We start from the raw sequence: 16,337 nt of genomic DNA on the forward strand, positions 1-16,337 counted from the left end.
CCCTCCCGGTCGCCTGGCATCCCCGGAGCTAGGGGGCAGCCCTGCTGCCAGCCTCGCCGCCCGCCCGCCCCGGCGAGGTGGCTCCGGGGCAAGGCCCCCCCTGCCGCCCCCTCAGGGTCTCCCGGCCGGCCGGCCTTCCGCCCACCCCCCGCTCACCTCACCTGCTCGACCCCCTGTCGCCGCCCACAGGAGGACGAGCCAACAGCAGCACACACCGCCACCGAACCGGGCCATGCTGCTGCTGCCCCGCACCTCCTCTGGGCACCGGGAGGCGGCGGGACTTTATAAACTTCCCTCGCTCAGGGCAGGTCTCGCCGCTGCCCCCGCCTTCTCTGGCGCCCGCCCCGGCACCCCGTGCTGAGGGTGGCCCTGCCGAGGCGAGGGCTATTCCCCGCGTCGACCGCCCTCTCCCCTCCGGCTCCGGGATGTGCTCCGGGGGGGGCCGGCAGCGGCGGCCGCTTTTCACACCGCGCTTCCCGCCCAAAGTGTCGCGGCGGCGGCTTCGAGGCGGCTCTGTGCCCAGCCGCCTCACAGCCCGGCGTGCTGGTGGTGATGGCAGAAGGTGCCAGGGAAGGTGTTGAGTAAAGCTGGGCAGCAAGCCCAGGGCCCTGGCATCTTTTTGACCCTGGTGCTTGTTTGGAGCCCCCAAGGCCTGGCCAGGATGTGGGGTTCACTCCACGCTGGCTGGCCTCAGGCTTGAGGCCGTGAGGAGGGAGCCCCAGGCTGGCGCCTGCTGGGGCACTGGGCCTGCCAAGGGTGATGAACCAAAAAGGGGCAAAGGTTTGTCACTGAAATTCGGGAATAAAAGACAACTCCTTAACACCAATTTAGCATGAAGAAGCAGGCATTTCCTTTATTGCAGCGCTGGGTGTCAGGAGGATAGTTCCTCTAATCAGGCACACCTAACTCTGGTTCTCTTGTCATATTTATACACAACTGTTACAAAGATTACAAAGTGGTACACTCCCCATTACAATAATTGGTTCATATTTCTTCACCTAGTATGCAAACTAGAACGCGTGCTCAGTTCCTTTCTCCGCCTCTATCTTTTGAGTAGGTGGGATAATTTGGGTAGGGGGCTTATGTGGTCATGGGGACCCTGGCCCAAGTTACCTTTCCACTAGTTTCTCAATACTTCGGTGTTGGTAATTGTCTGCTATACGCCTTAGGAAGATAAGGATGCTCCTGGAGGCAATTAGTGTCCTCCCTTTCTGAAAAGTACATACATAAGGACCTTGAAGTGTCTTGTAGCTCCTCCTTTTTCTCATGATGTGTAGCAGGTGCTCATTCTGAGAATCGTTAGCCTTCTACCTAAAGTAATAATGAATAGTTTCTTAACACATATAAGTAGGCCTTCGTTACAGGCCTATCTTTTTAGCTACAGGTTTATCAGGAAAGGGCCCTATAAAGCAACAGGAGTTAGGTGGTGTCTTATCAAACTGCGTTTTACATCAGAGGAAGAACAGCTTTTGGCCCTGTTGAGAACAACTACTGCGTGTCCCAGCAGAAAAGCTGAGGGACAGTCCTTTTCTTAGGGTTTACAGATAGGGACAACTTCCTGTGGGGGTCTTCCTCTACCCCCATGTTTCAGATAATTTTGATATGCTGTCTTCTCCTCCAGTGTGCGATATTCTCCCACTGTCCTAAAACAGCTATTATTAGGACTTTGTGTTTTGGTAATTGTTTAAGATAGTTAAAATTTGATACCGGTGCCTGTAATAGCCTCATATACCGAGGTCACATGCCAACCGGTTCAGGCCAAATAGCACAACTTGGCCTCAAGCCCAGGGTAAGAGGACTAAAACTACTCCCAGCGGCAGGGATCCTGCCATACTCATCGCTGTTTTGTTCTGGGCTATGTTTCACTAAGAGATAAGGATAAAACACAGTGCTGTTAGGAGGTTTTTGTGCCTCTCCAGTGAAAAATAACTCTTAAGTGTCTAATCATAAATGGATGCTGTGCTTGTTTTGGACGAATATTTTCCAAAGGTTTTTCTAAATGAGAAATTCACCTCTGTCACATGCTGCCCTCAGTTTGACTGTTGGTGAAGTAAAATACGAAATTATATTTCCCTGTATAGGATTACCACAGGGGGAAAAAAAAGTATTATTTACAACAAGATTCTCTGTGCACAAGTGATGGACATGGCCAGGAATTAGAGGCACGTGCAACCTAGGATAGAGACCACAAATACACAATGCTGAAACAGAAGGGGAGTGCAGATGCATGACAAAAATGGGATAGAGACAAGGGTGGAGTCTGAATATGACCAAAGCTACAAAGCTTTTGATGTCTATTTGGAAACATTAACTTCCACGTGTTCCCAGCCCAGGGATTCACAGAAATTTTTTTTGTGTGAGTTAAGTTCAAATGGTGATGGTGCAGCCAAAATCCTTTCCACTCAGAGAACAAAATTATATCTCACACTAGGTTTTTAATATAACATTTCACTGCTCAAAAAAACCAGGAGCAGCGAATGACTGGACCTTCAGTGACAAATTTCTGATGGTAGCAGGCTTTTTGATCTAACATTTGGTAACAAGATGCAGTGGTAAGGCAATGAATCTAAGACAGATTCAAACCAGAAACTAGGAGCAAATTTTTAAAAAGGGTAGTCAAAATTGATTTTGTTGTGATGTATTGCAGGAACAGAACCATGTAGAAAGCAAACTGAGCATAAGATGGGTCCGTCAACTCATTGCAAAAGTAACTATTTGTCTTCAAAAATTATGTGAAATTTATGATCTGAAGAATGCAGGAAAGAGAAGGGCTACTTAAAACTAAACACTGTTTAAATTAATTGTCCCAATCAGTGTCAGCAGACATTTGCTCTAAAATAATTTGTATTTCAGAGGTGTCAAGGATGGAACCCATAAAACTCCCTTTTTAATATAGACTTAGGTCACTTCAAAGTTCAGAGCAACTCTGCTTAAGATAGTAGTAGTAGTAGCGGGCGTCTTCAGGCTTGAGGAGTCCAGTGCTTGTCACTGCATTACAGCTACGCTTGCTGAGCATATCAGATACAGCAACCGGAATAGTCCAGTGGTGCCAAAAGCACAGCAGTCGCACCCAAGAATGCAGACATAGAGACGAAGCTTGTTGATTGGCACCACGGGGCAGGAAATATCAGACTTTATACTTTTTTACTGTACTGGTAGTACTTGTTAATACATACCAGTTTTAGAATACCAGACATTTTTTCTATCCTTATCCCAATGAACACTTCCATTAGGACACAGACCAAAGAAGTAATGGTATGGTACTAGCGCCAGTCCAAGTTTAAGATTGGTTACATGTCATCTGAAAGCTGTGGCTGTTGGTTACATGCTATCTGCTATTTCTGTCTATGTCATGTTCCTAGGTGTAGGAATTTGCATTCATTAGGCAAGAGTATAAGCCCTACAGCACCTCCTGATTTAATTTTTCCAGGAATCTTTGCACTTCAGATCTGTCTGTTTACACCTAGGTTGTTCTTTTTGTGCGTGTTCTTACAAAGCCAGTTTAGGTTGATAAAGAAAAAACACAGGCAACTGGCTTGCTCTTTTTTAACATCTTTAGGTTGTTTTCTTGGACAAAAATGCAGTTCAAAACCATAAAAGAATGATTTTGCACCAAGTTTTATGGTTTGAATACTGCCAATATTTGACAATGGTGAAAGAAGTAACTCTGCTTTGAAAGTCACCAATGCACAAAAGGTCTTTGCAACAATTTCACTCACTAGTTGTTATTTCTTCATGTGAATGCTGATTTTCTTTTACATGTGTCACCTGTGCTTGGGTTGCTTTTTAAAGCTGTTTATAAATGTCATGGTGTCAGTTAACGAGCAAGTAATTTCAGTAAAACCCGAGTTCTGCCTGGTTTTGCAACTTCATCCAAAAGTTGAATTGAAAGTTTCTGAGGTTTAAGAAATACCGATAAGTTTGTTTCCTCCATTTCTGTTGCACTTCTGGTTCGAAGACAGAAGCAGAAGTGGAGAAAAGATATGAAAGTGTCTGTTTTTGCAGGATTTCCAGTTTCATTTTGGAGGCCCAAGAGATTTGGATAAGCTTTAGAAACCATACAACTTCTGGAGTAATCTCCCAAGGTAAATAACAGAAGTGTTGTCTCTTGAACAAAGTCAACTTGATTTAACAAAACATGTGAGAGACAGGGGAAAACAATAGAAGCAGCAAAATGGCAACATATCCCAGATTTACATATGATATGTTTAATATTATTTTCAAATATAGTACAGCAAATCTTTCTTCAAATAAAAATTACAAATTAAATACAATATTTAAAAATCATGAAAAATTAAGGTTGTGCTGTGAATATTTTCAGAAGCAGATTATTGAACAGACTATCACATTTAAAAAACTAACCAAAAGGAAAAAAATTGTTTTCCAGACTCAAGTGCAGATATTTTCATTTACCTCAAATCACACTGCATGTGTCCTACTGAAGTCATCCAACAATTTTGATGTTACGGTGGAGAGGTTCGATTTACTGATAGCAGGTCAGATGGTAGAAAGGATGCTTGAAAAGGTATTTTCTTTCTCTTTTAGCTGAGAGTATAAGCCTCCAGCCTTCACATGAAGTACTCCAGAGAGTTGCTGCAGCTTTTGAATTATACTGTACATCCAGTTTTAAAGGTATGTGGCAGAATTCCCTGTGGTGGCCAGTTGCAAGTATTCCAGGGTACCCGATCGGTAGCTAGCTACCCGTGAAAGCTCCCGTGTCTTGAACCCTTCGTTTTCCCTTTTCTGAAGAATATTTGTTATCATCTCTGCTAAGTCATCATGTAACCGCTGCTGATTCTCCCTGAAAGCGACAGGATGGAAAAAAAAATTCAGTGATTCAGATGTTTTTAGTGATCCCCAGTGGTTTTTAAACATTTCCATCCTATATTTATCTTTATGACATTCACAGACTACTGATAGAAAAGTTTGGGCAGAACCAAATTTAGGTTCTGGATTTGGGAACAGAATTCAAGATTTACATGTGATTTTTCCGGATAGTACAGCTCACTGTCCCTGCACAGGAGGTCTGTAGCTGTGTCATTATCGACCTTAAAAAAATTTCAGCATCATTTGCATGAAAAGGAAGAGATGAATTAGACTAACTCCAAATCAAAATAGATTCTAGCTCTCAACACCAGCACCAGCACTTCCACTATTCAACTTCAGGTGCCCTTCAGTAACAGAGTTGCCACCTTTTCATACATTTCTGCAGTGTGTCTGGCTTTTACTGAGGTACCCCACATATGACAATTTTAAGGAGCAATTTTATCAGTCACAGCCTATATGAGGAAGTTAAAACAAAAACATCACTGACCAGAGTAATCCAGCTCAAGAGGTACTTTCAATAGTTGAATTCCAGAAGAATTGCTAATTTTATAATTCTGATAGTCTCAACTGATCATATTAATTCAGAAAAGGAATTCTGAATTTACAAAAGAGTAATTTCCTGCTCAGCCCAGAGACAAACACTTGGACTTTTTATAATTGCTTCAAGTTGTACTGAAACACTGTCATTTCAAAGCAGATGGCAGCAAATTGCCACTTAGTAAAGTGACTGTACACCAGAGTTTAGAGCAGACAGTGAGGAACTTCCACATTTAGTGAGTTTGCAGGAAATAATTAAGTTATCTAGTGATCTTGACTTCAATTTTGCATAGTTTCTCAAAAACAACACTTCTGCTCTTACTGTATTTTATTCAATACAATGCAAAATGATGGCTCAGTTCCAGGACATCAACCTCATATTTTTTTCTTGACAACTTCTCTCTTGCGTATTAGAAAGTAAGCTTTTGTTCAATTTTTAAAGACTTTATGCTTGTGCAATACTATAGTAACTTTGACCACCTCTTCTAGCAGAATACTGCTCGAAATCCTCAAGTTTCATTCCTTCTAGAAATCCTCCCACAAGAGCTCACAGGCATAACATGGTATTACAGAGAGCTGCACATTCAGTTGCAGTTATCCTCTCACCGTACTGTCACACACAGGTGCCCTTAGGACTAAAGTTTGGGGAATATTAATGTTTTTCATTTTTCTGTCCATCTCTTACACTTACCACATCAGCAGCTTGTCCTGTAAGTCTTATTTGCCTCACAAGTAAATGAACCTGTTAAGCGCTTATATATAAAAATAACCTTCAGCACATGCATAGTCCCATGTCATGAATATTTACACATCATGTTTATATGCACATACACTGCTAAGCCTTTAACTACTGAACACAAGTTGAGCGGTATAGAAAAACCACAAGTGCCAGGGAGGAACAGTGAAGGCTAAAGTTCAAAGGCTGGGAATTTCTCTTCCTTTTTCACATACAAAGACCATCTTACACAGAAGGAGGTGTTGGGAGATTGTATTTCTTGTCCTCAGTACCCGTCAACCAGTAGGTAATCTCTGTTCCTCTGCCCTAAATATGTATGACAAAGAAGAGAAAGCACAATTTAGAGATTAGAATGCAATTTCCTGTAGTTAATTTAGTTAAATAATACTGTATTGCACATTGCTGTGTTTGCCTTTGCTTGTTTTCAGTAACTGATGCTCGTAGCAAAGGATTAAAAATCAGATGTGAGAAGAATAATGATGGGGGAGATGCAGCTCACACCTGCTCCCTTGTTCTGTGACCTGAAACTCACGCCATGGGAGAGGTGAGCTGTGCTGCCTGCCATCAGCTCCCAAGTACAGACATCTGCCAAGTGTAATAGACTGAAATAAATGAATTGGTAGACAGTCAGATATCGGAGCATGACCAAATTAACAATAGATTCAGCTTCCCTTCCAATCAGATTAATTCACTCCACAATTTTCTCTTACAAATTGTATGTTTCATTTATTCTCCACATCTTTACATTGCTTTAATTTATGACTTAGGGAGCTCTTCATTGCCTGCATTGTCTTTGTAGAACTGTCTTCAACCACAAGAGACTGTGATACCAATTGATCTGTAACCCTTGTTCCCCAGCTGATAATTAAGTTGTGGGGTACTCTCAGCTATATAATACTTTTATATTATCCCTCTTCTTTGTGTTCATGAATGCACATGGTAAAGGTTACCTTCAAGTACGTTTCTCCTCTCACTTCATACTGGAATCGGCAGTCTGTTCTTTTCAGGATGTTAATAGTGGAACCATTTACATGAATCCTTAAAGCTAAAAAATAAAGACACAACAAAAGCTCAATCTGTAAATGTACCACATAATCATATTAAGTATATGTGAAAACTGGTGCTATAGCAGAAGGTCTTCCAATTATTAACAACATAAATTCTGAGAGTCAAATTAAATGAGAATCCCTTATGCTGCTGTACGAAAAATCTGAGTCCACTACATAGCATTGTATCTAGGGAGGAATAGCTGGTATAGCCATTGATCTGAAATACAGGTGACCGTGGTATCTGTAGTACTTAGATGCCAAAAGGGAAAAGAATAATTGGGAGTGTCCTATACAGAGAATAGTCATGTGAAGACACTGGGCAGAAGGAAGACAAACTGGCTCTTGGCACAGTTCCCTAATGGTGAAGTTGAAAACATAATTGCTTCAACTTAAAATATACAGTCAGCGTATTTGCACACCAGAGCTGTAATACAATTCTAGGTCGAACTAAAATCTACCATTTATAGAGTAAAATTAAATCCCAGACACATAAGTATCATATCTTCCAGAGGAACTCAGCCTACATGCTCCCTGTTACCAGCACTGAAGCATGAACAAGGCACAATTCTTTGTTGCCCAGCAGGACAGTGAAACAATTGGTAATCAAAACAAATAGGGCTTCTTAATCTTTAAAACTTCTGTGAGCTGATAATAAGTTATTCTCAGCTGAAAACAGACGTTTTAGTCACAAACTAACCAACAGCCTTCGGTCCTCTTACACTGACAGCTAAAATTAAATCCTTACGCAAGCCTGTGGATTCCATCCGTGAAGCTGTGTTCACTGTATCTCCAAACAAACAGTAACGAGGCATTTTTATTCCAACCACACCAGCCGCACATGGACCTGGAAATGGGATGCAGAGAATGAAAAAAAGGTGGATCAAGACACTATTTGCTTGGAAGGTGTCTCACTGTTGCAGAGCAATGCAGTACCTGCTGGAGCTCTGAGTTCCTCACTGATGACAATACTCTGTACATCACTTCCCAAAGTATCTGGTGGTCTCCCCTTCCACTCCAAACCAAGCCTAGCTCTGTTCGTCTTGCATAACCCAATAAGAGCATAAAAAGGACATGGCTACACAGTGTTAATTGTATTTAAACACAATTTTTATGCAGAAAAAAAAACCCAAAGCAATTACTAACTGTCAGTTTTGGAAGCAAGAGGAAAAGAAAATAAGCTTCATTATAGAGGGTGCACAGTGGTGCCTCAAAGGGTTTCCCAGTGCCTCAGTCACTTTCACTGGTATGTTCCTCCCTGACAGCTGGTGTTCAAGTGGTTGTTGAAACAAAACAAAACAAAACAAAACAAAAAAAAGGAAAAGATAAAATTTCCCAAAGTACTTCGGACCTATCTGCTTGACCTATCTGCAGTTTCCCTTTGAGGAAAAAATAATTTTATGGATTAATTAAAATATGAATTCCCACATAGGCTTGTCAGAACTTCTGCCTCCAAAAGCATAAAATACAGGCCTGCATTTTGTGGCTAGACAAGCATATCTGGCCATGGCTGATCTGTGCTGTGGTCAGGAAGGAGAAGTCTGTGAAGGCTTATTTGATACAACTGGATAATCATACCAGGAACAATGGCAGTTGCTCTTCCTAGCTACTGACTTAAGCTATGATTGAATGGGTATGGGTTATTTCACTACGGGGGAGAAAACCAGTGGCTTATTTACTTCTGTTGCTCATCCTCCAGGTACATTGTTTTCAACCTGATTCTTCATGAGGAGAGCAGTTGTGTATGATGTACTACCCGATCTTCTCTGGATGTCTATTCTGTTCAAAAGCAAGGCAACAACATTGTCATCGATGATCTAGCACTACTGTGTACCAGAGTGAATTCCAATGCGAATCCAAACAGGCAGACCCGGCAGATGTCTCAGTTCAAAAGATCCCATGAAGCTCAGGATGTCTAGAGCCATCATGGAGATGTCTACTGCATGTCGATTGCCATTCCTCTTTGGTAAACCACTCACCACCATGTAAGCATCACCAATGGTCTCCACCTGTGGAAATAAAATTAGAAGTCACTACCTGCAGACATAGCAAAATACATATTTAGTTAAAAGCAGAAAGGTTTTATCAGATCCTCTTGTTCATAATTAAACATTTCTTCCCTGGACAGCAGGATTGATTAGTTTAAGGTAGCTGACACCTTTTTGGTATCCGAGTGTTTATAACTGTATCCAGCATTCCAGTTATTGAATCTGTATAGAAAATTTGGTATAAGCAGGCACACTGAAAGCATATTGAAATTAGGTAATCTTGAGCTGTTTTTCTCTCTCTTGTCTTTGCTTAGGAGGCAGATTCCCAAATCCACCACATCATCCAATTTGATTTGTGTGTCCCCTGGTTGTTAACTGAGCAAAAGCATGGAGCTAATCACCTTGTAAACATCATGATGGTCAAGAATGTGGTCAAAGTTCTTGTAGATATCATTCAGCATATCTACCACCTCCATAGGGGTGCTGTATTTGCAAAGTGTGGTGAAGCCAACAATGTCACTGAAGTAGATAGTGACTTCTTCAAATAGCTCTGGCTCAACCAGTCCAGTCTCCTTCAAAGACTTTACTACTGGCCTGTGGAAATTGAGAAGGCAGGAAGACAGATGAGTAGTCTGTGTTTAATATTAAAGGTATTTTTTCATGTAACCCAACCACATCATTGCTTTCTGTATAGGAAACATCAAATAGTTTGCTGAAAACTGCCACTGTAATTGCATTTTAGATGCCCATAATACCTTTCAGCCAGGGACCTCAAAGCACTTACTAATGTTAATTAATGTATTACAGCCTTACAAAATCCAAGTGTGTTAATAAACATGAGAAAACGGAGGCACAGAAAACTGAGCTTCTTGGCTAAGGTCAGAAATGGGGATACTGAGTCAAGTTTAAAACTGAAAATCTGAAATTTCTGACATGTAGACCTACATTCTACCCACACAATAAGTAAAAGCAGACATATTTTTACGTTTCCCCAGTGCAGGAGTAATTTCACCCTGATAATTACATCACCTCATCCTGATTTCAGATGAGATATCATAGTCTGATAATTTTATGGAACAAAAATTCAATACCATGACCTCAATATCTATTCAGAGGGACCTTCATTTTCTTGCATTTCTAAATCCAGGAAAATATCTGTTCCTAGTGGAGATATTAGAAGAGAAAAACTGAAAGAGACCCAAAAAATTATAGGTGTTGCACAATGCTGTGATCCATCTACAATGACACAATAATAGAGTGGTAGGAACAACAAAGAGTGGAAGGAAATATGGATTCCTTGTCACATGGTTTACACAGCCAGATCATTTCAAATTTTCCCCAAAACTGGATTGAACAGACACTTCTTTTTTTTTTTAAGATGAGTCATAAAATCAATATCCTGACTACTTAAATACCCTTGAAACTAGTAATGACATACCAGGATAGTTTTACTATTGCGAATGTATGCAATACCAAAATTATTGGTATTACCAATATTATAATATCAGTAATACTTGTCCTATACCATACTCTGAAGTATCATCCATCTAGCCCAGTCTGACCCAGCCCACCTCAGCCCCTCTGTTGCATTGCTAAACCCCAGCCTGAAGCTGGACTGTACTGCTGCTCTCCAGCTGGAGGGAGACACTCCTTCTATCTAGCAAGATGCTGGACAGAACAGTGATGTGGGATCACTGCAGATCTGTGTGTTCCCAGGAAGGCAGTGAAAAAAGAGGTTTGTGCTGAAAAGGGGGATCCTGTGCACGAAGAGAGACTGAGGAAGATAACGGGTGCCAGTACCATCTTGGCATGAAACCCCACCATAGGGTGGAGAACTCAGGGACAGCTTCTTCTTCTTCTTTCCTCCCTAGCAGGATCAGATTAGAGGGGGAGGAAATAGAAGATTAATATTAATCCCAACCCCCACTCTCCAAGAATCAGGTGATACATGTAATTAAAATGCCAGTGAAAATCCTCCTGGCCTGTTACCTTGGAAGTAACATGAAATTAAGCCTGTCTGCTCTGTCTCGCTCTGCTTTGTATAGCTCTGTCCTTTCCTCCACCAGGTGCTCCAGGTTCCGGGAATACAGCTGTAGACGCCGGATCAGGGTGTCCATGTAGCTTTCATTGGTCTGGCCATGGCAGTTACTGTGAATAACAGAAATACACGGGAGCCAACAAGAAAGGTTGATGGAAGCACATTGCTGAGAGGCGCAAAAAAGGAGCAATGGAAAACTTCTCCAGTGTCTGACTTCCATGTACTTAGAATGCAAAGTGCCACAAGTGCATCATTCTTTTTCTTGCTTGGAGGTCTTATGTATATGAATTGAAAGTCTGTGATCCATGCTTGTCACTTGGAGCTGGTAATTCTTAAAGCACCCTTAAATCACCTAGCCCTGCTAATATTGTTAACTCCAGGTTACCTTGGATAATCCACAAACAGTAATTTGTAAAAAGTAACTGATAAGCTCAAATCCTGAGAGGAGGCTAAAGACAGTAGGTAGAAAATTGCATTTAACATTTAGATTGGGACTTCAGCCAGGATTAAGACAATTTGGTGCTGCCTGTGTAGAAGGCAATGGAACAATTAGCAGCACCTGGGCTAGTTTCACTCACAAGATCCTGCAAACTCCAGCCTACTAACTCCTGGAAGCAGAAGTATGGTAATACGAGCCACTTGTAACCCCTGTTTGTCTGGGCAGCCTGTACTCACCAAAGCAGGCTCAGAGTAGATGGGACCAGGCTGATGGAAAGAGTCAGATTAGTATTGTACCAAACAGGACCTTAAAACCACTCTTACTTTAAACAAATCTTTGTGTCAGGGATGTACCATCTCAGACCCCCCTCATGAGGACAACACCATGTTGCACATGGCAAGACGCAACCTCTTTGCTTTTGTAAGACGGAGGCTTAGGAGATGAACCAGGATGTCTTTCTATTCAGCTGCAGTAAGATTATTCAATTGATACATGCAGTTATGCACAGTGCAGTTGTCCTTCTGCCTATGTAAAGTGTAAAATGATGCAAGTACTCTTGGGGTTTGTTGATGAGGAGAGCTTTAAAAACCGGAGGAGAAATTTCCCAAGAAAAGTGATTAAAAGCTTACTGTTTGGACATCAAAATAATTAATTCAGACCAAACTCTGTAGGAACAATGCAGCATTGGCCAGGCAAAAGGCCTGTATAAGCCCACAGGGTTTATCCAGCTATAGACCTTATTATCCCACAACTTTATACCAACAAAACTCTGTAATTAATATTTCTGGTGAGTTAGAACCCAACACTTTAGTCAGCTTAATTTGGGATGATCCAAACCCATTTATGGCACAACCCAGCTCATCCAAACTTTCTAATCATCCTCCAAACATTTATGTGCATTCATTTCCTGAAACTTAAGACAACATGAGTCACTATCCAAATCTTGACTAGAGACAGGGGGTGAATTACTTGAATGGTTTAAATCTCTAATTATCCAGCTTGCTACTTTCACAATGTACCAATCTGAGGTATGATGATTGTCTTACCCTCACTCAGCTAATACATGCGTAGATGCTCATTTACACACATGTACGTATACATACGCACGTGCTCACCTACTTTTCTGCCAAAGAATAAAAGAGGATCTAAGTGAAGACACTCAGTTTTTCCACTGACTGAATCATAATCACATCATCTTACATACTTAAAAATATGAGCTTTCAAAGACTTAGGAGGAGTTCAGAGCATCTTAAAAAACAGAGCCCCTGCTGCTCACCTGAATATTTTAGCCAGAGTACTCTCAATTTTCTTAAAGTCAGGCCTTTTCTCCGGATCTTCCTCCCAGCAGCTCTTCACTAGTGTATACACCTTCAAACAAAAATTTAAGGAAAATCCACCTGAGTAATGAATATAGAAGGATAATGCTGCTAAACAGCACTAGTTCTTTAGGGAATTTCCGGTTACTCTTGACTGGCAACATATTAAAATGTGTGACTAACTGTTTTGAATCTATGGTTAGAACACGTTGCAGGCATCTCAAACTTAACTCTGTGGTGACTAGTGACATGATCTTAACTTTAATTTGCAATACATAAATGAAAGGCAAGTAAATGGATCCAGTCTTGCAGCTGGTGCCAGGTACAGTTATTGACATGGAGGTAAATGCTGTGGCGATTGTATTTCCAATATCCTGAGTTTGGGATTTTTCTGAAACTGGTGATTCAGCCAAAAAGAATGGGGTTCATTGCTGAATGTGTGGAGGTCTACAATGCAGACATTTTTACCTAAGCAAGATGCCTTAGGAACTATATAATCAGTGGACAGAGGTATATTTGAGGTCTGAGTCATCCCATCTTAAAGATATCTAAAACAGGTCAGAAGACTGGCACTATATAAGCATCCATTTCTTTCCAGTGAAATAACTTTCATGAGTTGTATTTCATTTCACTGGTAACAACTATAGAATACTGTTTTTTTTCCCATGAGGTTAGGGCATTTGGCATAAAATGTGCATAGCTTTCATCCTCCCATGATTAGGAGCTCTATTTTGGCCAAGACTTCCACCCTTCACCCAGAAAATGGCTTAGTTAATTATTAGCTTACTTCCATCTCTCTTTCTCCCACTGTTTCCAAGGACAAGTCTGGTCGGAAAGGCTTCACTCCTTTGCCACTCTCCACTCTGTAAAGTTTCTCTAACACAGGAAAAAGATGCAAAGTTTTAAACAAAAAAACATAAGAAGGACATTCCTTGTGGATAGCGTCCTACGATGTTACACGTTACTGTACGAACAGAAACCTTGAAGACAGTTCCCTCATTTTGATGTGAATTTCAACTTTACAGCTTTTCTAAATATATGGCACAAGGTCAAAACTGGCTGCCTTGAAGGCCCCTGAAAGCAAAATGAATAGGAATGTACATGAGTATTTATTGGTCACGGTAGACATGGTTATGGCATCTTCCCAAATGAACGTTAAGCATTATTAGTGTGCCTCTCAGCATGAAGTATAGCCATAGCAAAAAACAATGTGAAAAGCCCATTGCAACTTGATCAAAATTGTGGAGACATACAACTCTCATCAGAGCAGTTCAAATCATCCTGCAGATGCTCAGCTTCCTTAAAACTAGACTATTAACGTATATGGTTTTAAAATGTTGCATTTGTTAGCTCATTTGTATTCTTATTCATGGAATCTGCTCTATGAAAGTTATTTGGATTCTGAACACATTAGAATGCTGGCTGCATTTGCACAACTCGATTTAAGCACAGTAAGCAAGAGCTAAAGCAAAAATATCTCTCTGTCCTTCTCCTCCAGACCTCAAGAGTTTCAGAGGGAGTGAGTAAAAAAAGAGAAGCAATTTTTCACCTCTGGGGGACAGAAAGAGAAACTGAAAGGGATCTGTGAACAAGCATGAAACACATTTATAAATAATATCTGATTATATTTGGGGGACAATTTTACTGAAGGAAGCATATAATGAGATGAGGAAGGTTTGTAATCGTGATGGTAGGTACAAGTCTAGAGCAGCTAGGGATGCCCAGTGTGCTTGATCACCCTAAAAAGATGCAGTAGCTTCCAGCTTTGTGGTACAGAAATTACAGACTAGAGAAGGAGCATGAGACACTTGAGTGTCCCAAACGCTATGGAGTGGAGAGACTGCTAAGAAGTCTTCTGTGGGCTAAGAGACAGAAGAATCTGTGTGAGTCTCATGTATGCAAGAGGAATGTGTTGGATTTCCACACTGCGTGCACACCTGAGAGCGGAAGTAACAACAACTGTTAGCAACATTGCAATTAGCCAGTGGCAGAAAGTAGTGGAACAAGGAGACAGCTTGAATTGAGCGTTGGTACGTGACAAGATTTCACACTCTTGAGCAGTGAATGAGGGGTTTCTGCATAAGAGTGGAGCAACCAACTGGCCTAACAGCTGTCTCAGAGAGAAGTCAGCGAAGAGGACTATGACCTAGTTACTTCTATACATTAGAAATACAGTTCTGTATGCCTGTCATCTTTGTGGGACTTCTTTTCTCTCATTAGTAGCAATATTGTTGTATGCTAAGTTGATTGATACATATTTGCAGGTTGAGAAAATTGGCTCACTTAGTACCTGGAAGTTGAGTTTAATTTTCCTAAGTTGGTGGATGGAGGCTAGGTACAGGGGGCGTTTAACAACTGTTTTAAAATCTGAACACAGTCCTTGCTGCTGCCAGTGAAGTCCTGGAGAAGAAGTTATATCAGTTGTCCTGAAATATCAATATCATGAGGCTTTGGGCAACGTGGTCTAGTGGAGGGTGTCCCTGCCTGCAGCAGGGGGGTTGGAACTAGATGATCTTTAAGGTCCCTTCCAACCCAAACCATTCTATGATTCTATGATTCTATGTCTTCTAACTTGCAGAGATTAACTTCTGATAGCCTAGCCATTGAAAGACTTTCTGCAGGAGACTTAAAAACCAAATGAGTCTAACATGCAACAGGGACATTTCTTTGCTCATTACCATTGACTCTAATTTGGTATTCTTTTCCCTCTTTTTATCTTAGATATTTGTATATGAATGGTCACCCCAAGTTTGAGCTACTCTCTTCCAAAGTTAAATGATGCCACAAACAAAATTCAAAGGTGTTTGAATAAGTATGGTCTGCCCTCTGGCTGCCTCATCTTGTCTAATGAATGAATCCCAGATATTTAAATGAGGAGCCACTTCAGCAATATATAGTGATATTCATTCCTTTCTTTTACATGAAATTTGATGAACTGCTGAAGCTAAGCTGAACACATTTACTCAAATTGCATAATCAAAAATCAAGAATAATACCAGAAGCCATTAGATCGGCAATATATATCTTAGACATCTACTAATACTTTTAAGGAAAAAGCTTTGGGGAGAAAACAATCTCCTCACTGAATGGAAAACTTAAAATTTCAACTGAAGTTTATAAAGCAGATTTTTTTTAAGTTACACTGAATCCAGACTTACCAAACAGGCTTCAGGATCAGTAAGTTTATTGCTGCCTTACTAAACATGTTGGTATGTGTGACCATCTCCAGCAACAGCACTTAGAGGTGCTAAAAATTGTTTCAGTTGGATAGATTAACTTAATGCTATTTGAAAGGGAAAATCTTTCTCAAATGACAAAATGCAGTGTTAAGAAACAGGTCACAGTTAAAACAAGGAACCAGATTGTGACTATGACGGCCAGGGTAAAACACAGAGCAGCAAGGATGCCAC

At 41.0% G+C, this 16,337-nt stretch overlaps 2 protein-coding genes across 3 annotated transcripts in view; both read right to left on the reverse strand.

Annotated features, from left to right (window-relative positions):
* Positions 1-454, reverse strand: part of PLBD1 (phospholipase B domain containing 1) — a 41,127-nt gene extending 40,673 nt beyond the window's left edge. Inside the window, exon 1 of one of the 2 annotated variants that reach the window (XM_054810499.1) lies at positions 162-454. In XM_054810499.1, coding sequence (XP_054666474.1) covers positions 162-234 — 73 coding nt within the window. In that variant the 5' untranslated portion in view covers positions 235-454. Of the gene's footprint in view, positions 1-156 lie in introns of both variants that reach the window. The other variant, XM_054810519.1, reaches the window with a different exon arrangement.
* A 3,862-nt stretch (positions 455-4,316) lies between these two features.
* Positions 4,317-16,337, reverse strand: part of GUCY2C (guanylate cyclase 2C) — a 45,907-nt gene continuing 33,886 nt past the window's right edge. The window contains exons 20-28 of the mRNA XM_054813348.1: positions 13,715-13,803; positions 12,888-12,979; positions 11,124-11,282; positions 9,536-9,728; positions 8,981-9,155; positions 7,895-7,993; positions 7,051-7,145; positions 6,330-6,406; positions 4,317-4,801 (exon numbers count right to left, since the gene is read on the reverse strand). Of these exons, the coding sequence (XP_054669323.1) occupies positions 4,627-4,801; positions 6,330-6,406; positions 7,051-7,145; positions 7,895-7,993; positions 8,981-9,155; positions 9,536-9,728; positions 11,124-11,282; positions 12,888-12,979; positions 13,715-13,803 (1,154 nt within the window). The 3' untranslated portion in view covers positions 4,317-4,626. The remainder of the gene's footprint in view (positions 4,802-6,329; positions 6,407-7,050; positions 7,146-7,894; positions 7,994-8,980; positions 9,156-9,535; positions 9,729-11,123; positions 11,283-12,887; positions 12,980-13,714; positions 13,804-16,337) is intronic.

This window comes from Grus americana, chromosome 1 (genome assembly GCF_028858705.1).
Source record: "Grus americana isolate bGruAme1 chromosome 1, bGruAme1.mat, whole genome shotgun sequence".
Taxonomy (NCBI): domain Eukaryota; kingdom Metazoa; phylum Chordata; class Aves; order Gruiformes; family Gruidae; genus Grus; species Grus americana.